This window comes from Uranotaenia lowii, chromosome 1 (assembly GCF_029784155.1).
Source record: "Uranotaenia lowii strain MFRU-FL chromosome 1, ASM2978415v1, whole genome shotgun sequence".
Taxonomy (NCBI): Eukaryota; Metazoa; Arthropoda; class Insecta; order Diptera; family Culicidae; genus Uranotaenia; species Uranotaenia lowii.
The window spans coordinates 65,889,322-65,913,669 of NC_073691.1; the positions used below are offsets into that span (position 1 = coordinate 65,889,322).

General features: G+C 33.5%; 1 protein-coding gene across 3 annotated transcripts in view; it reads left to right on the forward strand.

The window, feature by feature from the left end:
• LOC129738834 (uncharacterized) overlaps positions 1-24,348 on the forward strand; it is a 59,440-nt gene that overhangs the window by 23,836 nt on the left and 11,256 nt on the right. Inside the window, exon 1 of one of the 3 annotated variants that reach the window (XM_055730139.1) lies at positions 10,888-11,038. The exons of 1 other annotated variant lie outside the window; for it this stretch is intronic. Coding sequence is in view for 1 of the 2 variants with exons in the window: in XM_055730138.1 (XP_055586113.1) it covers positions 11,970-11,974 (5 nt within the window). In the remaining variant the exon portion in view is untranslated. Of the gene's footprint in view, positions 1-10,887; positions 11,039-11,332; positions 11,975-24,348 lie in introns of those variants that run through there. One more of the 3 variants, XM_055730138.1, reaches the window with a different exon arrangement.

Here is a 24,348-nt window from a genome sequence, read left to right on the forward strand (position 1 = left end):
AAGGGACCATATTTAAAAAGGTTTTTTTTGGGTACAGAGTACAAATTTCAGATCTTGAAAAAAGAGTTTAGAGATCAAGTTTCAGTAAATAATATATACCATCTTTGAATTGCAATTCAGAACTGCAGCTGCAGCTCTCATTTCAAAGTTGTTGGTTCTGAAGTATGATGAGGTTTGATTTAAAAAAATGCTCTCTAAAATCTAAATTTGAATAAATTTTTACAAATAACATTTATTTCCAGAAGGTGTAGCAAAGCACAACGGGTCAGCTAGTAAGTAATAAAATAAGAAAAAATGTGAAAAAAACGAGTTTGGCTCTTTTAAACCTTAAGGTATGATCCGTTTAAAATAAAGCATTAATTTAAATTACAAAAAAAAACCTATTTATGAACATTTGAAAGGTTACGAGTTAATGAAATTTAACTGTACTTTGAGCCTACAAACTCTTGAACCGTTCGGTTTTTTTTCAATCATCATATGTGGAAGCAGATCAAAGGACGTGAAAAATTTCATACTGTTCGAAGAGCTATTGAATGTATCGATCTTGTTTCGCAATTTTTTTGCCCACAAGCCCACAAAAAAAACAAGGAGTAGAGTGGTTTGCAAATGTTGCACAGCTAAGCACATAATTTTGGTTTTGATGCGGTACTATCTAATCCAGTGTGCTTTGCTGCACCTTTGAAAGTTGCTGTGAGTTTTGAATTGCAAAACAAAACAGAATTCAACACAAAGGTGATGCAAAAAAATTGGGATCCTATCTCCTCATGGAAGGGGGGAAGGGTGTTGAAAAATCAAAGAAACACAGGATGATCAAAGACAGGTGATTGAAAGAAAAGTGAATTTTCGATTAATGAAAAAAATCCATTTTGAACTATGGAAAATTTATTCCATATGGTTGATGGTTTAATAAAATTTTATAAAAAAAATATTATTATTTCAAAAATGCCAGTGATCGAAGTCAGAGAAAAATAAAAAAAAATCCAGCAGTTATAAAAAACGGCATGAAAATTCAATTTTTTAAGTTCAAAATATAACCTTATGTTCAATTATACTGACAAGGAAATGTTGTGAAATGCGTAATTCCGTGAATGATTAAAACAACTGATAAAAAATTGAAAATAAGGAGTTCAAAGTTTTGTTGAAAATATTGAAAGCACACAGCATGTACAAAGTTAGTTAACATTACACATTAAAATTTAGTTTTCAAGTTGCTACTTCAAATCATGATTCAAACTTTTTAAGATTAATTTATAAATAAAGATCGATTCATAAAACATGATTTTAAATAAAAAAAAAAATCGAAAGATTTTAAATTTTCAATCACAGGTTTTAAAGATTAAAGTTACAAGTTCTGAGTATTTTGTCACTTTCGATTGAAATATTGGATCCTGGAAAAAAACAGAAGGTTATAACTATGTTTTTCTTATTAAAAATTTAGATTTGAGGGCTTATGTGTCAAGAACACAGATATTCATTAATTAAGATTAATCACCGTGATTTATGTTTTGAAATTAATTTTTACGGCCTTATCGGTGAAAGTTATGTTCTCATAGTGAGAACATTTCGTTCGCACTGCAAGTTTCGCGGTGCGAACCACGCAAGATCAACTATTGTGTTGTGTTAGACTCAACCCTGTCCGATTCTAACATTTCAAAATAGTTGATCCGTGATTGAACAAAAGTTAAGTATGTGGTGAAAATGCTTCTTAAAAAAATTCTACCCGCTCATTTCAACACCTATAATTTTCTTCTAATCTTCTTCTATCCATCTATAATTTTCAATTCTTGAAATGTTCTCACTATGAGAACATAACTTTCACTGATAAGGCCGTAAAAATTAATTTCAGAACACAGATATTCAGAATTAAAAATAAACACAGATTTGTTAAAAATATTTTTGAAATTTAAATAGCTTGCTATAAAATTCGGCAAGTTTATTTGAAAATTCAAAAAAACTGGTCTTTAAAATTCGGCAAATTTATTTGAAAATTTAAACAAAATATGAACATGAACAATAATTTTTTTTAAAAAACATTTCAGAAGGTTTTTTTTAATAAATACGTTTCACCATAACCATTTACAGAATTTAGTTGATAACTAAAGGCAACAGCATTTTGGTGCTTATTTTTTTAATGATTGACTTGGTAGATTTTGGCGTCCTGAACTCGAATCTTTTGCCAAATTTGGTCGCACACATTTAGTTTTGCTGATAAGCAAACTTAAAATGTATCAGTTTTAAGTGAAATAAATCATTGATATTGATTGACTATAAATCCTTCATTTATGAAAAAATAGGGGCTTGCGATATATGGCAACTTCGTTACCACCTGAGCGTCCGCGATGTCCGCGAGTTCGAGCTCAAGAGTAAACATCGAACACAGTTGTACCGGATAAGTTTTCCAATAACTGTCCGCCAACTGCAACGTTGATATAAAGTCGCGAATGCCATAAAGATGGTAAAACGACTATAATCGAAACAAAAAAAAATATGAAAAAATATGATTCTGATTCTGTTTATCATACTTCATCCAATTAAGGCATAATATTATGATAGTAATGATGCATGATCCAAAAAGGTAAAATTCAACAGTTTAAAAAAAAGGACAGATATCATAACAAGTATTTTTCTGCAGAAAATTTGATAAATTAGATTTCATTTACCTTATTTGTTAAAACTTGCAAAAAGATTACATTTATGCATGAAAATATCAAAAAATCAGTTTGGTTAAATACATCTTAAAAATTAAAAAAATGAGAAAAAGTAAAAAATCATAGATCTCAAATAATTTTTTTCGCAGAACTCAAAATTACTTGAAGTCTTGAGGAAAGTTGATAATTCATTTAAAACTTTTATTTTTAAATAATATGTAAAAATTTGAATTTTTATGAAAAAAGTGCAGAAATATCTTAAGCCATTTGAATACCAAAAACTGATAAGGAGTGTATCGAAAATTAACTATAAACATATTTCGGCCTTCTACTTACTAATGCGTGAACGCGCACAACTGTGCTCACGTGTATGTAGCATCTTGATCTGTCAAGAGTGAACCGGCGCTTTGTTTATGTTTGAAACATTCGTTTCTCCCAAAATTTCGCGAATTAAAAAAGAAGTTATAATTCGTGTGTTGGACACTTGGATGCGAGAGAAGGGCATCTCGATGAATGAAGTGGCGAAACGTTTCCGCATTCATCCGGCGAGCGTAAAATCCATCATCCACAAGTTCGAAGAACACTATACGTTCGATGATTTGCCAGGAAGAGGCAAAAAACCAGGACCATCTGACCCAAATCTGGACCGTAAGGTAATCAACCTCATCAACTGGAATCGAGCGATGTCCATACGGGATTTGGCGAAAAAAGCTGGGACATCGATCGGAATGGTATAGCGGATCAAGAAACGGAACAACCTGAAGACATACATGAAGCAGAAAGTGTCCAAACAAACGGCTGAACAATAATCACGTGCCAAAACCAGAGCCCGGAAGCTGTATCATCGGATTTTGCAGAAGCCAGATGCGTGCATTCTCATGGACGATGCAGCTTATGTAAAAGAGGATTCCAGTACTCTTCCGGGACAACAATTCTACACTGGATCTGAGTGACCACGAGAATCGATTGAAGAGGAAAAATTTGACAAGAAAGTGCTTGTGTGGCAGGCAGTCTGCTCTTGTGGATTGAAGTCGGCGAGTTTCTTTACAAAAACAATAATTGCCGATATCTACCAAAAAGAGTGTTTGCAGAAAAGTTTGCTGCCACTATATAAGAAACATACGACTCCACCTTTGTTCTGGACGGATTTGGCGTCAGCCCACTACGCTAAATCTACTCTTAGATGGTTTGAGAATAACGAAGTAGATTTCGTTGGGAAAGATATTTACCCACCAAACTGCCCCCAGCTTCGCCCCATAGAACGATATTGGGCTATATCATCAAGAGAGTTTTCAAGAAGGATGGTAAGGCCAACAGGACCATGGCGGTTTTCGAGAAAAATTGGAATGCTACGGCCAAGAAGTGTGATCAATCGAATAAAACGCGTCAAGTCGAAAGTCCGAGAATATTACCAATAATTACTTTTGTACTTGAATTTTTTTATAAACTGTAAGAATAAGCATTTTAAAACACTTCCGAACTGTTTCTTTGTTTGAATCATCAATAAAATCAATACAATGAAAAAAAAAAATGTGTTTATAACTAATTTTCGATACACTCCTTACTTGTTTGACAATTTGTTTCCAATTTTGGTTCGAAATGAATAAATTTTCGTTGAAACAAAAAAAAAAACAAAAATTTTAGTGAAGATTTTTTTTTCAGTTTGATAAGGAAAACTCCTGCAGTAATAAAAGTTTTTTTTAAGTAAGTAGATCTAAAAGTGTGCTATTTCGTACAGGTGGCAGACAATTAATTAAGTAAGTTTTGGATTCTTTTAAACCAGTCGATTTTATAGAAATGACAAGTCTTGCAATAAATGACATTTCACTGATTCAAAAATAAATAAGTGTTTACGTGAAACAACCATCTTATAAGTCGGATAAGACAGACATCCTAATATAGAATCTCAATAAAACATCAGATACTGGTTTTTTTCATTGCAATTTTCGTGCAGATGGGCAGTTTAGGTTGTTTGCTATCGCATAAACCTTTTGAATTGTATAATTTCATTCATTAAGACTGATCTATAGCAATCTAAAACATGCTTGCAGAATACACTTTTCAAAAATGGTAAGGAAAAACGGACACTGCGTAGAAAATATAGGTTTAAATTTCATGATTCCTAAAATCTAAAACCAAATGCCTTACCCACGATATTCAGGTGAAGACGTTATGGTCTGTGTGCAGAACATTTCTAAGGAATATAAAAAGTATCGAGTTGCCTGACTCACCTAACATTTCATACATATGGAGAAGTCCTAACAAATGAAAATATTCTGCATCGACGCGAAGAAACGAATGAAAAGGGAATCGTGAACAAGGCAACAAATATATCACACTTTTGAAACAAAAGAAAGAAAAAGTCAATTTAAATGAACATTACCTTTTTTTTCGTAGGTGATGGAAAGAATTTGGGAAACATGAACTATCAAAGAACGAAATAACATAAGCCGTAAATATCACGAATTTTTCGGAAAAGATACAACGGCTCACCGGCAGGACTTGAACCTGCAATCTCCGATTTCCATCACCTAAGAAAACGTCATTATTTTCAGGTACAAAGATGTACTAAGCGATTTCATAACATCAGTATTGAACATTACCTATTTGCTGTTTTCTGTTTCTTTATCTTTAAGTTTAGATTACATTAGTTTATTTTTTAAGTTCTATACATTACTAGAACTGATTTTTTTTATAAAACAAAAAAATTATTACTGTTAATCATCTTAATTATTATGTTTTGTACTTGTAAGTGAAAACCATCTATTCATCGACTTCAAAGCCGCATACGACACGAACGACTATGGAAAATCATGGACGAGAACGGCTTTTCCGGGAAGCTTATCAGACTGATCAAGGCGACGATGGATGGAACGCAGTGCTGTGTGCGGATTTCGGATGAATTGTCAAGTTCATTCGAATCGCGCAGGGGGCTTAGACAAGATGATGGTCTATCCTGTATGATGTTAAACGTGGCGCTAGAAGGTGTTATTCGACGAGCGGTAGGAGAAATGCGGGGCACGATTTTTAACAGATCCAGTCGACTTATCTGCTTTGCCTATGACATTGATATAGTCAGCACATCATCTGCGGCGGTGGAAGAGATCTACCGCAAACTGAAACGCGAAGCAGGAAGGATTGGGTTGATGATTAATACGTCCAAGACGAAGTACATGCTGGCCTGCGGATCCGAGACCGACCGAACCCGCTTGTCTAGTAATAACAAGGTCACGATCGACGGCAACGAGCTGGAGATAGTCGAAGACTTTCCCCCTTATTCTGCGCCGCGCGTGAGGTGACGATGTCGAGTCGAGTCGAAGTCGTGTGAGTCTTGTCACCTTATTCCCGAAACCGATGTGACAGAGCATACGATTTTTCACTCACGGTGACTACTAGATAAGGATAATAACTCAAAAAGTTAATTCTAAAAGACGTTTCTTACCTAAAGCGACTACTGAAATCGGGTGACTCGACTATCGTCACCTCACGCGCGGCGCAGAATAAGGGGGTTTGTCTATCTCGGCTCACTGGTGACCGCAGACAATGACACCAGCCGTGAGATCCGGAGGCGAATTATCAGCGGAAGTCGTGCCTACTATGGACTCCACAAGCAACTGCGGTCGAGAAGACTTAGCCCTCGCACGAAGTGTAACCTGTATATGACGCTCATTAGACCGGTTGTTCTCTACGGGCACGAGACATGGATATTGCTCGAGGAGGACCTGCGTACACTCGGAGTATTCGAGCGACGAGTGTTAAGAACCATCTTTGGCGGCGTACAGGAGAACGGAGTGTGGAGGCGAAAGATGAACCACGAGCTCGCGCGCCTCTACGGCGAACCCAGTATGGCCGGATACGCTGGGCGGGACATGTTGCGAGAATGCCGGACGACTGTCCTGCAAAACAGGTGTTCGCTACGAATCCGGTAGGAACAAGACGAACGGGGTCGCAACGAGCGAGGTGGTTAGACCAAGTGGAGCGTGATCTGGCGAACGTGGGGTGTCCGAGAAATTGGAGAACGGTTGCCATGGACCGAGTGAATTTTAGGAATTATGTCTGTCAAGTTATGTCTTGAGACAGCATATTATGTAAATAATTGTAAGTGAAAAATCGCCATAAACTGCTTACTTTCAATAAATTGTTCACTAAATTCATAATCCGTGTTCATAATTACCCCCTAGATAGTGGAATATATATGAACAGACGGGGTAACCTTATGAACAAACGTCTCAAAAACATACGCACGACCAAAAAACGTCGCTCAACAAAATTAGGGAGAGCACTGAAACATTCGCTGATTTCCAAAATTTATGATAAGAAATAAACAATTGGTGGCTGTAAGTGTCCTAAATGTTGAAAAAAAATTTCATGATTTCCTCACTTTTCCCTACATCGCCAGAAATCTTACAAAACTAAATATTGGCCCTGTTCTAGAAACGTCCTCATGACGGTTTTTTTATTCTTCGACAATTCATGTTGTAAAATTTTGATCACCAAAGCTTTCATAAAGCTTTGTTAATACATGTAATCAATTTTTATTTATTTCGTGAGATCTCTGAGTTCGCTTCTAGAGCAAAAATTCGCGGCAAAAAATCCAAATACAACGATTTATGAGTTCTTTTATAATTTTTTCAGCAAGCATGGTGGTTTATGAATGATGATTGCAATATTGAGAGAGATATAATCTGGTAAAATTTATAACAAAAAATCATCATTCCAACCATATTATGAGCATCTCTTCTACCGCCAGTCAAGATTTAAGGTGAAAACTGTATGATATATTTAGTATTTTAAAATAAATGCTCTTCGTCAAACCTGAGAATAAGGAAATTTTTTTTGAAATATATCAGTAGAATAATAGCTAAAACTTTTGTGAGTTTACTTAATTGTAGTTTATTTTCGTCAAGCTGACAGAAAAAATTAGAAATGTTTATTATTGGTTCTAAATTTCACTACAATGAAAAATTCGCACCACAAATGTTTTGTTGGTATTGAAACACAGTTTCGGTGATGTCAGGTCCAAAAATGGATCATCAAAGTTAAAAGTCTCCTATTTGTGGACCCTTTACCAACTTCCCGGAATTTGCATTGATGTCCAATTATTTTTGGAAAAATAGGTAATATGTTTCATATTCTTCACATTGCGAGTAATTTTCCTTTTACTTAAGCTGGATCAGTGAAAAAAATGTGATTTTTCCTTATTCACTCAGATTTTTCAAAACTGTATGATTAACCATTGGTTAGGAGGTACATTTTTAAAAACGTTGAAAACTTTATAAGAAAGACTTTTTATGATAAAACGCAGTATGATAGGATTGAGGAAAAATAAGAGTTCACTGTGTGCATAGGAGTATCTTAATCCTATGCTATTAAAATGAATTATTTAAAATTTTAGGCATTTTAGAACTTAATCAGGCTCTAGGGCCAAAGTAGGAGCACTCACCCTACTTGACGTCGTAAATCCATCAACAAGTCATCATTTTGTGCCCTTTGATTTGCTACTAATGTGACGTTAGTTAATTCAATGTTCAATAGCTTTATTTTGGTAAGATAAATGGCTCTTTAGTTTTATAATGGTTTTATGAGAGCCATATAAATAGCTAAAACTTGAAGTTTCTCTTGCAAGCCAACCAATTACACGCGTATTTAGGATGAGTTCCTCATTTCTGAATTGTTAATCATTAGTACAATAAATGAGGACAGACTTTTTAATGAAACATATAAAGATTGGTTGTGAATATCCACTGAAATGATATCATGACTGGAAGTCGAATTTTATTTTCTGGCGTCATCTTGAAATCCATCATATTCATACATACTGGAAGAATGCAAGAGAGCACATGTTTTTTCTCTCAACTCATGCGAACCGTTGCCAGCGACAATATTTGTGGATTCTGTCATTGGACAATTCTTGCAAATACACTGTCTAATTTTAAGCTATCTGTTTGCACTGATAGTCGCAGAGAGAACAACCAAGCTGTTCTCTTACTTGACACACGCGGGAGAAAAAAAAATGAACAAAATCGTCTTCAAAATCTGCAAACAAGGCAGACTTTTTATCATATCCGATTAGAACCTTTTAATCCGACTTCGAGTAACGATTTTTACGACCTTTTACTTGCGTTAGAGCACCTGCAACGGTTCAGGCGTAAATATTGGTTTTAAGTACATATACCAGTTTTAGCAAAATTTGAAATTTTAGAATCGGCTAAAACACCCACTCCCCACCGGTGTAGGAGCAAATTTAAAACGGAAAAACTTTCATTGCAGACACTCAATAATTGAGAAGAAAAAACCCATTTTATTAGAAAAATTGCATAAGTTTTGAGTTTCACGGTTAATTGTCTTAAAATTAATTCTACGAATATTCTTTTGACAGAACAATGATTTCAACTATTCTACCAGGATTTCATTAATTTAAAAGCAAAAATGACTACACAACGAGGAAAAAAGGTCAATTGAAACAATTCTTCAATTAATTCAATCAAATTGCTTTGAATCAATGGAATAAAGTTTTGTTAAAATGGAATGAAAAAGCTTTTTTTTTTAAGTTATTGCTGACATTGATAAGGAAACGAGAAATGTTTATCCCCAAGTCAAAGGACATTTTCCCTTGATTTGTCAACATTTTTGTTTGACAAAAACTTGTTTCACTATTTGCAAATTTATGTTTGGATACAGAAAAATATGCTGATATTGACGAAAACTCCGAGCAATCCATACGAAACTAAAAATCTCTCAATATTAAAAATAACAATAAACATTTATTTTACCTCATCGAAAAAGTATTAAAATTTTCTTTTCGTTTATTTTTTCAAATTTTAGAACGCTGACTGGAATAACTAATTCGTCGAGCCCTAATGAAAAGATTCTTATTTATTTATAAAATCGAGAATAATGTGACATCTATTATTTATACTTGATATGGTTTTTATTAACATCTATTCTCAATTTATGTTACGTATAGGGTGGTTGAAGCGAAAAAAAAAACATTCAAATAATATCTCAAAAAGAGACTATTATCACACCCAATGTTACTCAAACATGTGTGAAAGAAATCATTGTTGGCTAAAATTTTCTCACCGTGAACTAAATCAGTCTGTCGTATAATTTGAAATCCTGTTCCAAATTTGCATGAATTTGGAACAAAGGCACATAACTGTTGGGAATTTTGAAATCGATAACTGTGCTAAAGCAGCAATTTACGCCACCGGTGCCAGCCGAAATGTTTTAGCGTGGTCGAAAACCGTGTTTTGCATCTACCGTTGGGACAGCCCTTAGTTGGAATTACGATTCGCAGTACCGTTTTAAATTACTTGAGTTATAATTTGTGATGCGATTTTTCGTTTGCTGGGTTATACATCTGGTTGAAAATAACCGACCCAAAGACATGGGAAGCATTAAGCTTTTGTATTTTTATCAAAAACTCAATAGAATATTCAACTGAATAATCGATCGAGTATTCTTTTGGCCGAAAAGTTGAAAAGGCAAATAATATTCGGTATTCGGCAGTTGGCCGAATACCACCGTTCGATACATCTCTAGTACTAGTACACTACCAGTACATTAACGCAAGTTCTTTATTTAGTAATAATGAATCATAAATAATAAATCACATGAGCATGGCATGTTGAAGTTTAACGTTGGCTATGCATTAATCACAAAAAACGCACACCGCTTGTTTATACATGATAATGAATATTCCCGCCATAACCGATGGCAATAAATTCATTCATACCATCGTCAAACCGATCGCATCGCATCGCCACTCATGCTGCAATAATGAATGTGTGCAACTCTTTCGAGTTAACTGTTGATGTGCTAGGTAGGTTCAACTATCTAGAGAAAAAAAATTCTTTACCCCACGACGATATCCAGTCAATCGTTGTCGATGTTTACGTCCGCACGTCGTCCACTCCCTCGCAAAATCTGCCACCTTGTTCATCGTTTCTCTTCTCCGCCCTTCCGAAAACCTAGCGCGATTCCACTTTTACTCTCAAGTAGGCAGCTATTGTTGTTTACACTTGGAGGCTTATTTTTCGCTCAGTTTTCGTGCTAATCTGGCCAGAGGCGTAGAGATCGAGAGCTTGTGCTTGTGAGTAGCAAAAACTTCTAAGCTGCCTAAGTTTCTCGAGCCGGCTTGTTTTCAAACATATGCACGCCTTTTTGTCACGTTCCTTAGCTCGATCGCGCCTTTGTAGATTCTCACCGCTATGCTGGCAGCAAAAGCAGCTGTGGTGAGCGGACGCGCAAAATCAACGGCAGAAACAGCAGCCAGATTCATCTCAGCTCGGGTCCGAAACTATGGAGACGTTTAGTAACGATCCAGACCGTTGACCGATCTACAGCACAACAAATCGACTACGCGAGTGCTCGAGAATTTGCTCGCGGTGAGCCCGTTACGCCTAGATAGAGTTTTTCCGTTCCGTTCTAGCTGGCCAGGAAATGGTGAAGGGGTAGAGGATTCGAAGTTTCAGAGTTTCGGTTCAGCAACTCCTGCTGGACGACCTTTAGCTGGTTGTTGTGGTTTCATTTCGAGGAAGTCCTCTGCTCGAAATCGAAGTCGCAGACCGTGCCTGATTGCGTTCTTTTAGTTCGATTTGCTTAAAGTTTATTCACCGTCCACGCGTTTTTTTCGTGTTCGATTTTTTATCAGGTCAGAGCGTTGAGTTGAACCTGAAATTTCATACTCGTTGAAGGTACACAAGCAGCCAACAGCAATCATCTCGAATGACATGGTGTGCTGGATCGGACTAATTGAGCCGAACAGAAAAAAAAGTACACGACGGCCTCATTCTTTACCTGGGGACAAGTTGACAGGTTGAAGATCAAGATCAGCCCCGAAGAAGCGAAACAAAACAGCGCGCGAGAGCATGACAAAAACAAAACGAATCATTAAGGGAAAAAATCGAGCGTCAAGTGATTTAGTGGCACACATTAGTGGTTGATTACCTTTGGCCTGTTCGTTCACCTATAAGTTGGTGTGATTTCAGCCAGAAGGAAATAAGATCATAAGAAAAGTGAGCTCAGTTAACGCAAAAGGAAATAGCTTAGCGGAAATTAATAGCCCCTGGTGGCAGTGAATATCATCAACCGTTGTTATTGCGCCAGAAGAGAAAAAAAAATAAGCTTCTGATTGAACTGTCCAATCGCGCCGCGCCGTTTGAAATCGCCCCTCAAGGACGTCCAGGATTGGTTGATCTAGCTCCGAAATGTTGCATTTTGCCATTGGATCAGTTCGATTCGGGCAGCAACAAGTAGCAGTGCTGGTCGTTCAAAAGTGACAATATTGCGAGATTGGAATACAGCGGAAGGAGATCAATGAGGTTCGGTCCGGTTCAGGAAATACCTAAATGTAAATTACAGTCAGTGTCGTCAAGTGTGGTCAAGTGAAAAAGTGAATACATACCGACCTAACCATTGAAAAGTCTCCAGGAAGCAAACTGGAGGGCAACCAGAATTCTAAGTTATGTCGATAATGCTAGGTTGTGCAATTTTATGGGGCAAGAAAAACCGGAATTCAATATCCTGATTGCGAAAATAGTGTCTCGTGATAAAACGATTGTGCGATATTTAATTATTGGAGTTATGTGCAAATAATGCTAGCAGAGAAGAACGATTTTTTTTGTTATGAAAATTTACTTGAAATCCGGGAAACGTATCTGGTATCAATCAATGATATTTTGCGACTGAGACAATAATCTCGTACATCCACCCAACTCTCGAAACCATCCGTTTTTCGGAAAAACGACTAAGTCGACTAAGACGACCAAAAATAATTTTTCAAGATAACACAAGATCTCACAAGATTTAATCCTTTTTCAGACATTTGAAATCACCATTAAAATTTTGATTTTTCCAATTTGCTTTGGTCCCCCTTAAGTCAAAGATGCCATCCATCCCGCTTTATTGTTGAATTACCAACCATCCCGCTTTTTCCTCCTTTGGCCACCTTAAGGAGGATGCTTATTTTACCGTAGAAAACTACTATAATATTGTTTATTTAATATAAAATATGACATGTTACATCATTGTTTCGTATTCAGACAGTAAAAAAGACTCTCTCCTTACTGGCTGAAACTGTAAAAAGTAGATGAAAACATTTTAAAATGCATTTTAATTTCTTTGGCCGAAAGCTGCAAATAAGTCACAGTAGGGGCATAATGAGAACCCTCCCTGGGGTAGTATAAGTACCATTAATCGGGGCCCAATGAGCGTTTCTTGCCGTAGAATCAAGCAGAAAGCTTAATTCGATTAAGTCAACTGTTATATAGAGCTAAAGCTTGACTTGTTTCTTCTGACGATTTGGCCTTTTTTCGGAGAGATAATCAGAGGACTCGAGCTCGATTCCTGGTCATGGTAATTTTTTTTATTTACCATTAATGATCGATGCATTTTGCACTAAACGGCTAACAAAATAATGTATGTTTGTTTTTAGAACACAAATAATTCACATACACACACATACATTTCTGGTGTTTTTTTTTTGCGAATTATGCTATTAGACTAGTGGTCGGCAACCTTCTGGAACAAAAGTGCATTAATTGAAAATTATGAAAATTTCTTGTTTACTATCTTTTTTCACATAATGCGCCTTACATTTTATATGCTTGATTGGCGCACGGATACAATTTTTTCTGCTATACCAATATATTTTTAAAACAAGTGTAGCTTGGGAACAATGGGTTTTTTGTCGATTTTATTCTGTGACCTTATCAAATCTATCATTTCGAACCTTGTCGCATTTCTTTACGAATACTTATTCTTAGGTTCGAAATAGGCATTCGATGTGTTCTGTTGAAAAAAAATAAAATAAAAGTTTAAAATCATTACTTTTTAAGCACAAACTACAAGCGGTTTCAAAACGAGATTTTGTACTGAAATCACATTCCGAATAATTAGATTTGTAATATATTTAACTCTTTCAATTAACTAATTTTTAATAACAACAAATAAGCAACGAATATGTCTGTTTTTTTATTTGTTTTAAACATCCGTGAAAATCCAGAAGAATGAATTCGTATGTTTTGCGCAAAACAATGTGTCATTTTAAGAAGAGAAATATTTTTCGTATCTAGAATATTCGAATCTACAAATTTCAATTAATAAATCCCCTTTATCCGGAATAGCAACTTGAAAAAAAGAGCCACAATTTGGCAGAGTTCGATTGTGAAATTTTGTTTGATAATACAGTTAGGTATAAGGTTTCATTGAAAAAATCCTAAAAAGAAGTCTATCATGAATTCTGAATCGATTCATTATTCAGATTATTCATAAAAAAACAGATACTTAGATTCTGTTTTTAGATTATAAAAATCTGGGTTAAAATTCTCAGTTCTTTTGAAATCGTTACTCTTTCGAGTGATTGCTTCTAGATTCAATCATCGAAATAGTGTCTCGACCTCTGAGTCTCAAATGTATCTTGAATTCCTATTGATCTTTCTATAAAAGCTTTTATGAATTTTAATCTCGAATTCAATATTTAAATGCTAATACAAATAATGCTCTGATTCTGAATTATTCTTACAAATTTTCAATGCTTTCATTATAGTTTCTGAAATAAAATGTAAAAGTAGCATCTCAGTATAAAAAACGATAAATATTCATAGATATTCCAAATGAAATTCCCTAGTAAGGTCCAGCGCTTAGTTTCTGTTTAACAGTAAAATTTGTATCCAAAACTTGAAATTTTAAACCAGAGTTTTCTGAATTCATATTCCAAATCAAAGCGAAGACTAATAATTTGAATTTTTGAACATTTGTGAAAAGTTTTCAAGGATACTAAAAGTAAAATCAAGAGTTGGAATTCAAAATTTGGAAAATAGAAAAACAAAAAGTATTCTGCAAATATATTCATAGGGATTAAAAATATCATCTGTATTGGGTGATCGTAGCAAAAACCACCAGAAAACACCATTCGATGTTCTTATTTCATCAGAACGCTGTTAAAGCAAATTGATATTAAAACACTCAACTCTAGAAAAAAATCTCTGCTTCATAATCTCAACAGTTCAGATTTTATTTACATATATGACGATCAAACAATGCTTTTTTTTATTCAATTTGTTTTGAAACCTCCAAAGAAAAAATGCTCCAAGCTTTCAAAGGCTCTATCAGACTTTAAAAGAAACTGATTTCCAAATCTCAACTTGATATCGGACTGGCGATAGTGCAGTGCTTTTGACAAGTTGCTATTAGCCCTCTAGAACACATTTTTTTTTTCGGTAAAAAATTCGCAGTAGTTGTATTCTGTGATTCAAGCAACTTTTTTTTCACAGAAAATCATATGGATGAAAAATATTTGATGTATCACACAAAATAATTCTAGGCAAGCTTTTTATTTCATCATTTTGAATCAACTTCGGTTATTTTTTTTTTTTTTCAAAATACTAATTCAGTATCTTTGTTACATTTAAGGCAATAGATTTATAATTTTTTTTCAAAACGAAAAACTAGGTATATGAATCTATTTTTTCTGAGACCATAAAATGATGATTCTTGGTAAAATGGGCGATTTATTTATTTATTGAATCATTTTTATTATTTGGTGAAAAAAAAACTGAAAAATAACAATTTAAGTAAACTCCGCCAAAAGGTGGCTACAAGGTTAATTTGTTCTATAGTAGTTCTATTATTTTTTTTGCCTTTCTAACAGAAAGGTTTGGTTATCGGTCGATTTGAGAGATCATTAATTATGGGTCTTAGACATACCTTTATAGGTACCTATCGACTCAGCTCGACGAGTTCTGTTGATGTCCGTGGATTTGTATGTGCCATTTTAAAAATGTCTAGAACGTTTTTGCGAAACTGGGCTGCACAATTAAAATGATTTTAGTCTCAAAAGAATGCATTTTTTTTCTACACAACCCTTTCAAAAACGGGAAAAAAACAAAATAGTTGAAACCGTTTTCTTTACCAAATACATATCATACTTATTATGGCATAAAAAAAAGTTGCTAGTGGCGCCTCGAAGCAGCAGCACCAGCAATCATTTATAAATTGAAGATAATCAAAATAAAAAAATAATATTTTTATTAACTCGAGAATTGAACCAAAACCCTTCAGATCCCAAGTTGCAAGCGCTATCCAATAAACCATCGGCACGCTTGATTGAAAGCGGCTCAAACTCAAATAGGTAAAAGGCATTACTAAGACGCACCGTGGTCTGGGCAGTTTCTCAGTCTGCTGGGGCAAATACGGCAACAGTGTTTATATCTTACACTTCTTGCTTTTCAATGCAGCAAATGGCGGATGGGCGTTTCCTTCAGAGTCCGCCATGCCTATAGACATTATAATTTCATTTATGAAATTATAGTGTCTAAAGCCATGCCGGGTGTCAACAAAATGCAGAGCCGTACAGGAAACTGCGTTGGGGGGGAATTTATATGAAGATCTTATGACCCTCGTTTTTTTTACTCGTGTTGAAGAATGAATTTATGTTTTTTTTTTCATTTCTACATACTCATACATAATTTAGATTCAATTTCAGATGCAGAATTCAGATTCAGTTTTCAAATTCAGGATACAGGTTTAGGAATCAGAATTCAGGATTCAAAATTCAGAATTCAAAATTCAGATTCAGAACTCATATTCAGATTCAGAATTTAGATTCAGAATTCAGATTCAGAATTCAGATTAAGAATTCAGATTCAGAATTCAGATTCAGAATTCAGATTCAGAATTCAGATTCAGAATTCAGATTCAGAATTCAGATTCAGAATTCAGATTCAGAATTCAGATTCAGAATTCAGATTCAGAATTCAGATTCAGAATTCAGATTCAGAATTCAGATTCAGAATTCAGATTCAGAATTCAGATTCAGAATTCAGATTCAGAATTCAGATTCAGAATTCAGATTCAGAATTCAGATTCAGAATTCAGATTCAGAATTCAGATTCAGAATTCAGATTCAGAATTCAGATTCAGAATTCAGATTCAGAATTCAGATTCAGAATTCAGATTCAGAATTCAGATTCAGAATTCAGATTCAGAATTCAGATTCAGAATTCAGATTCAGAATTCAGATTCAGAATTCAGATTCAGAATTCAGATTCAGAATTCAGATTCAGAATTCAGATTCAGAATTCAGATTCAGAATTCAGATTCAGATTCAGAATTCAGATTCAGAATTCAGATTCAGAATTCAGATTCAGAATTCAGATTCAGAATTCAGATTCAGAATTCAGATTCAGAATTCAGATTCAGAATTCAGATTCAGAATTCAGATTCAGAATTCAGATTCAGAATTCAGAATCAGAATTCAGATTCAGAATTCAGATTCAGAATTCAGATTCAGAATTCAGAATCAGAATTCAGATTCAGAATTCAGATTCAGAATTTTTGTAAATTTATTTTCGGCATATCGGTGAAAAATTTAGATTCATGGAGAAAGAATATCAGAATTAAAAATTGATGAAGCTGGATGTTGCGAGGTAAAGTATGGTGTACGTTAATAAATTTTCCTTGCAAAAATGTTCTTTCGCTCTTTTCATCATCCGTAAAATTTCTCCTCACTTTATCAATTTTCAATTCTGGAATTGTTTCTCCAAGAATACCAATTTGCACAGTTTTTGATAAATTTGCGATGACTTAAAGATCATTACGCATGAAAACACGATTTTGTTTTGTGAAAACTTTTTTTCACAATTTTTCTGAAATTAAGTTTGCTGCATACTTTTAGGGGTAAAACCATACTATTAAAAGTTGTAAAATCCGAAATCATAAAAAAAAATTTGGATGAAAGAAATTTCAATGTTGAAAACCGTGTGATGCAAAACAATCAAAATGAGATTTACAAGATTAAGAATTCAGATTCAGAATTCAGATTCAGAATTCAGATTCAGAATTCAGATTCAGAATTCAGATTCAGAATTCAGATTCAGAATTCAGATTCAGAATTCAGATTCAGAATTCAGATTCAGAATTCAGATTCAGAATTCAGATTCAGAATTCAGATTCAGAATTCAGATTCAGAATTCAGATTCAGAATTCAGATTCAGAATTCAGATTCAGAATTCAGATTCAGAATTCAGATCCAGAATTCAGATTCAGAATTCATATTCAGAATTCAGATTCAGAATTCAGATTCAGAATTCCGATTCAGAATTCAGATTCAGAATTCAGATTCAGAATTCAGATTCAGAATTCAGATTCAGAATTCAGATTCAGAATTCAGATTCAGAATTCAGATTCAGAATTCAGATTCAGAATTCAGATTCAGAATTCAGATTCAGAATTCAGATTCAGAATTCAGATTCAGAATTCAGATTCAGAATTTAGATTCAGAATTCAGATTCAGAATTCAGATTCAGAATTCAGATTCAGAATTCAGATTCAGAATTCAGATTCAGAATTCAGATTCAGAATTAAGATTCAGAATTCAGATTCAGAATTCAGAATTCAGATTCAGAATTCAGATTCAGAATTCAGATTCAGAACTCAGATTCAGAATTCAGATTCAGAATTCAGATTCAGAATTCAGATTCAGAATTCAGATTCAGAATTCAGATTCAGAATACAGATTTAGAATTCAAATTCAGAGTTCAGATTCAGAATTCAGATTGAGAATTCAGATTTAGAATTCTGATTAAGAATTTGGATTAAAGATCAACCTGGAATTTGAAATTGGAACTTATATTCAAATATTAGACTAAGTGTTGTAACTCAAAATTCAAACTTTAGAATCAGAATAAGATTTCAGATTTAGTTTACAGAATGAGATTAATCATTTAATAGTCATATTACTTTCCCCTCCTTTTGTGGGAATTTTTCCTCTATGCATGGTTGAGCTCTTAAAAAGGTATCATGCTAGGGCACGCGTCACGGCTATCCATCAATATTGTAGTTGGTTTTACTTATTCAGTAAAAAAAAAGCATAAAAAAACAGTAAGATTCGAACCGTGACCAGCAACGTGAAAGTTCTGGTTGCTACCACGGCACCATTTCAGCGTGTTATAAATCTTGGAAATTCTACTGTTTAAATACCATTCTTTCCATACATAAAATGAGCTCCTTACATACCAGTTCGCTTTTCCCCAAAAAAACGTATCAGGCATCATTTTTTGCCTTTCTAACAGAAAGGTTTGGTTATCGGTCGATTTGAGAGATCATTAATTATGGGTCTTAGACATACCTTTATAGGTACCTATCGACTCAGCTCGACGAGTTCTGTTGATGTCCGTGGATTTGTATGTGCCATTTTAAAAATGTCTAGAACGTTTTTGCGAAACTGGGCTGCACAATTAAAATGATTTTAGTCTCAAAAGAATGCATTTTTTTTTCTACACAACCCTTTCAAAAACGGGAAAAAAACAAAATAGTTGAAACCGTTTTCTTTACCAAATACATACATATCATACTTATTATGGCATATAAAAAAGTTGCTAGTGGCGCCTCGAAGCAGCAGCACCAGCAATCATTTATAAATTGGAGATAATCAAAATAAAAAAATAATATTTTTATTAACTCGAGAATTGAACCAAAACCCTTCAGATCCCAAGTTGCAAGCGCTATCCAATAAACCATCGGCACGCTTGATTGAAAGCGGCTCAAACTCAAATAGGTAAAAGGCATTACTAAGACGCACCGTGGTCTGGGCAGTTTCTCAGTCTGCTGGGGCAAATACGGCAACAGTGTTTATATCTTACACTTCTTGCTTTTCAATGCAGCAAATGGCGGATGGGCGTTTCCTTCAGAGTCCGCCATGCCTATAGACATTATAATTTCATTTATGAAATTATAGTGTCTAAAGCCATGCCGGGTGTCAACAAAATGCAGAGCCGTACAGGAAACTGCGTTGGGGGGGAATTTATATGAAGATCTTATGACCCTCGTTTTTTTTACTCGTGTTGAAGAATGAATTTATGTTTTTTTTTTCATTTCTACATACTCATACATAATTTAGATTCAATTTCAGATGCAGAATTCAGATTCAGTTTTCAAATTCAGGATACAGGTTTAGGAATCAGAATTCAGGATTCAAAATTCAGAATTCAAAATTCAGATTCAGAACTCATATTCAGATTCAGAATTTAGATTCAGAATTCAGATTCAGAATTCAGATTAAGAATTCAGATTCAGAATTCAGATTCAGAATTCAGATTCAGAATTCAGATTCAGAATTCAGATTCAGAATTCAGATTCAGAATTCAGATTCAGAATTCAGATTCAGAATTCAGATTCAGAATTCAGATTCAGAATTCAGATTCAGAATTCAGATTCAGAATTCAGATTCAGAATTCAGATTCAGAATTCAGATTCAGAATTCAGATTCAGAATTCAGATTCAGAATTCAGATTCAGAATTCAGATTCAGAATTCAGATTCAGAATTCAGATTCAGAATTCAGATTCAGAATTCAGATTCAGAATTCAGATTCAGAATTCAGATTCAGAATTCAGATTCAGAATTCAGATTCAGAATTCAGATTCAGAATTCAGATTCAGAATTCAGATTCAGAATTCAGATTCAGAATTCAGATTCAGAATTCAGATTCAGAATTCAGATTCAGAATTCAGATTCAGATTCAGAATTCAGATTCAGAATTCAGATTCAGAATTCAGATTCAGAATTCAGATTCAGAATTCAGATTCAGAATTCAGATTCAGAATTCAGATTCAGAATTCAGATTCAGAATTCAGATTCAGAATTCAGAATCAGAATTCAGAATCAGAATTCAGATTCAGAATTCAGATTCAGAATTCAGATTCAGAATTCAGAATCAGAATTCAGATTCAGAATTCAGATTCAGAATTTTTGTAAATTTATTTTCGGCATATCGGTGAAAAATTTAGATTCATGGAGAAAGAATATCAGAATTAAAAATTGATGAAGCTGGATGTTGCGAGGTAAAGTATGGTGTACGTTAATAAATTTTCCTTGCAAAAATGTTCTTTCGCTCTTTTCATCATCCGTAAAATTTCTCCTCACTTTATCAATTTTCAATTCTGGAATTGTTTCTCCAAGAATACCAATTTGCACAGTTTTTGATAAATTTGCGATGACTTAAAGATCATTACGCATGAAAACACGATTTTGTTTTGTGAAAACTTTTTTTCACAATTTTTCTGAAATTAAGTTTGCTGCATACTTTTAGGGGTAAAACCATACTATTAAAAGTTGTAAAATCCGAAATCATAAAAAAAAATTTGGATGAAAGAAATTTCAATGTTGAAAACCGTGTGATGCAAAACAATCAAAATGAGATTTACAAGATTAAGAATTCAGATTCAGAATTCAGATTCAGAATTCAGATTCAGAATTCAGATTCAGAATTCAGATTCAGAATTCAGATTCAGAATTCAGATTCAGAATTCAGATTCAGAATTCAGATTCAGAATTCAGATTCAGAATTCAGATTCAGAATTCAGATTCAGAATTCAGATTCAGAATTCAGATTCAGAATTCAGATTCAGAATTCAGATTCAGAATTCAGATTCAGAATTCAGATTCAGAATTCAGATTCAGAATTCAGATTCAGAATTCAGATCCAGAATTCAGATTCAGAATTCATATTCAGAATTCAGATTCAGAATTCAGATTCAGAATTCCGATTCAGAATTCAGATTCAGAATTCAGATTCAGAATTCAGATTCAGAATTCAGATTCAGAATTCAGATTCAGAATTCAGATTCAGAATTCAGATTCAGAATTCAGATTCAGAATTCAGATTCAGAATTCAGATTCAGAATTCAGATTCAGAATTCAGATTCAGAATTTAGATTCAGAATTCAGATTCAGAATTCAGATTCAGAATTCAGATTCAGAATTCAGATTCAGAATTCAGATTCAGAATTCAGATTCAGAATTAAGATTCAGAATTCAGATTCAGAATTCAGAATTCAGATTCAGAATTCAGATTCAGAATTCAGATTCAGAACTCAGATTCAGAATTCAGATTCAGAATTCAGATTCAGAATTCAGATTCAGAATTCAGATTCAGAATACAGATTTAGAATTCAAATTCAGAGTTCAGATTCAGAATTCAGATTGAGAATTCAGATTTAGAATTCTGATTAAGAATTTGGATTAAAGATCAACCTGGAATTTGAAATTGGAACTTATATTCAAATATTAGACTAAGTGTTGTAACTCAAAATTCAAACTTTAGAATCAGAATAAGATTTCAGATTTAGTTTACAGAATGAGATTAATCATTTAATAGTCATATTACTTTCCCCTCCTTTTGTGGGAATTTTTCCTCTATGCATGGTTGAGCTCTAAAAAAGGTATCATGCTAGGGCACGCGTCACGGCTATCCATCAATATTGTAGTTGGTTTTACTTATTCAGTAAAAAAAAAGCATAAAAAAACAGTAAGATTCGAACCGTGACCAGCAACGTGAAAGTTCTGGTTGCTACCACGGCACCATTTCAGCGTGTTATAAATCTTGGAAATTCTACTGTTTAAATACCATTCTTTCCATACATAAAATGAGCTCCTTACATACCAGTTCGCTTTTCCCCAAAAAAACGTATCAGGCATCATTTTTTTTATATTGAGATTGGAATTTTTCGTGTTTGAATATCTGAAATCATACTTATATGATTCAGAGGGAAGGAATCTATCATGTATATTCTATATTATTTTATATATTTCCAAATATAATTTAAACTCTGTTAGAAAGGCTCCAATCCACTGTTAAGTGTATTAAATCGGGTTTTTTAATTCTGACAAAATCTTTATCTGCCCAGGAGTACAAGTGATGATCTATCCGTTTATTCTAAAAATTAGAAAAATTTTCAAAATTTCCACGTATTGAGCTAAAGAACCGAAATTTCACATCCAAAGAGCCTCAGGTTGCCGACCACTGTATTAGACGTATAATGCCACAGTTAAAAAGAATCGATCATGAATGTAAATGAAAAAAAAATTGCCACAAAGGAGCAGTTGTTTAACCCTTCGTTTCATAAAGTAACAATTAATGTATGGAAAAATGGAAAAATCGTATTTTATTTTAATTTTTTTTCTTGATGTACACATAATTTCCAACTGTTTAAAATAATTTTTGAGGAAAAATAAATAATCGTTAAACGAAGGGTTAACCTTTAAAAATGGTTTAAATATTTTTATCTTGTTTCTTACACTGTTTATACTATAAAAAAATAAATTTTGTTTTTTTTGGCATAAATATCTAAGCCAGAGGTCAAGGAAACTATTCCCATAAACATTTTTTTAACAGAAAATTATAATTCATGCAATAAAGGACTTATAGGCGTTGAAAAACATATTCCTAAATATAAGCACACAGAAAAAATGTCAAGTTAAAAACACAAGCAAACTGGCTTTAGCTTTCAAATTTATTAATTCGAAAATTTTCAAATTTCATTTAGTATTCTGCTTAAGAGAAAGAAAATCTATTGAAGTGGAAAATGTTGAGTTCATGTTTAACAAAAGGAGTAACGAAGCATTTTGGAGTAGGTATTCAACTGAAAATGATAGAGCGGTCAAATTCCTGTATTGTAAAAAGCAATCATTCATGAAAATTTTTCCAATACCTTTTCATCTGGCAAATTTTGTTTGACGACCATCAAACTTTGTGCATTAAAGTGCTTTCATTTTTATTTACATAAAAAACTGTACCTTTGAAATCAAAGCAAAGCTGCTGGCATCTAAGAAATTTAGGATTACATATCAAAACTTGAGTTGAAATTATTATTCAACGCACATATGTTTATCAAGGTTGCCGAAATTGCAGAAAAATCCCTAATCTCACAGAACTTTGAGCAAATTTTCAACACAGAATATGTTTCGCAGAGCACAACATTTTTTATATATCCACAGATTTCATAGATTTTTAAAATTGTGTACGTTTTACCAGGAAGAAAATTTTTAAATCTATAAAATTTTAGGATTTTCAAGGTTTTTTTTTCTCAGGGTTTTTAAACATTTATCCAATTGAAAAATATGTTTAATTTGGTAATTTTAACCGGCTTACCTGGAGTTAAATGTAAAAAGGATCCAGTTTTTCAATCATATTCATGAAAATAGCATCACAGAAAACCGAAACAGAACTTTTGAGTAAAATCACAGAAAGTGGGAACATGTTCTCGTAAAAACACTGATTTTTTTTGGAAACCTTGATGTTTATATTCAGACTAATTCTTAAATAAGTTTTCAAATAATAAATAGTTTCCAATATGATACAATTTAAAACATTGTGTTTTTGGTAAATAAGATAATTTAATCTATGTATTCAAATTCATAAGTCTTCATTAAAATATTTTTATGGAATCAATAGGTTTTTATGAACGTGTTTATTGGGGAAAAGCTTGGGAATCCATTTTGGTTGAATAAAAACCTATTAATAATCTTCAAAAATAAACTTTTATTTAAATCAAAAAATGATGTCCTCGCTGTTTCTGGGCATTTTCTCATCCGAGGACTTTCCATGATTTTTTTCATTAACGTAATTACTTTCGATTCTTTTTCAATGATATTCTTTTGCAATGATATTTCTTTTTTTAATAAGATTTTTAAATATTTCAGAAACAGGCCCAATTATTTTAGCATCCTTATTTCATCGAGATCACTTCGAAATCGTTACAATCGTTAAAAAAAAAAGGATCTAGTGTTTATTTCAATGCATTTTGTGTATTTATTTTCTGAGTTCGAGCAAAACCTGTTTTATACTATTTTAAGTTTGAGATACAATTCCAAGTGAAGAATTTTTTTACCTTTTTTGAAAAATAGATTTATAATTC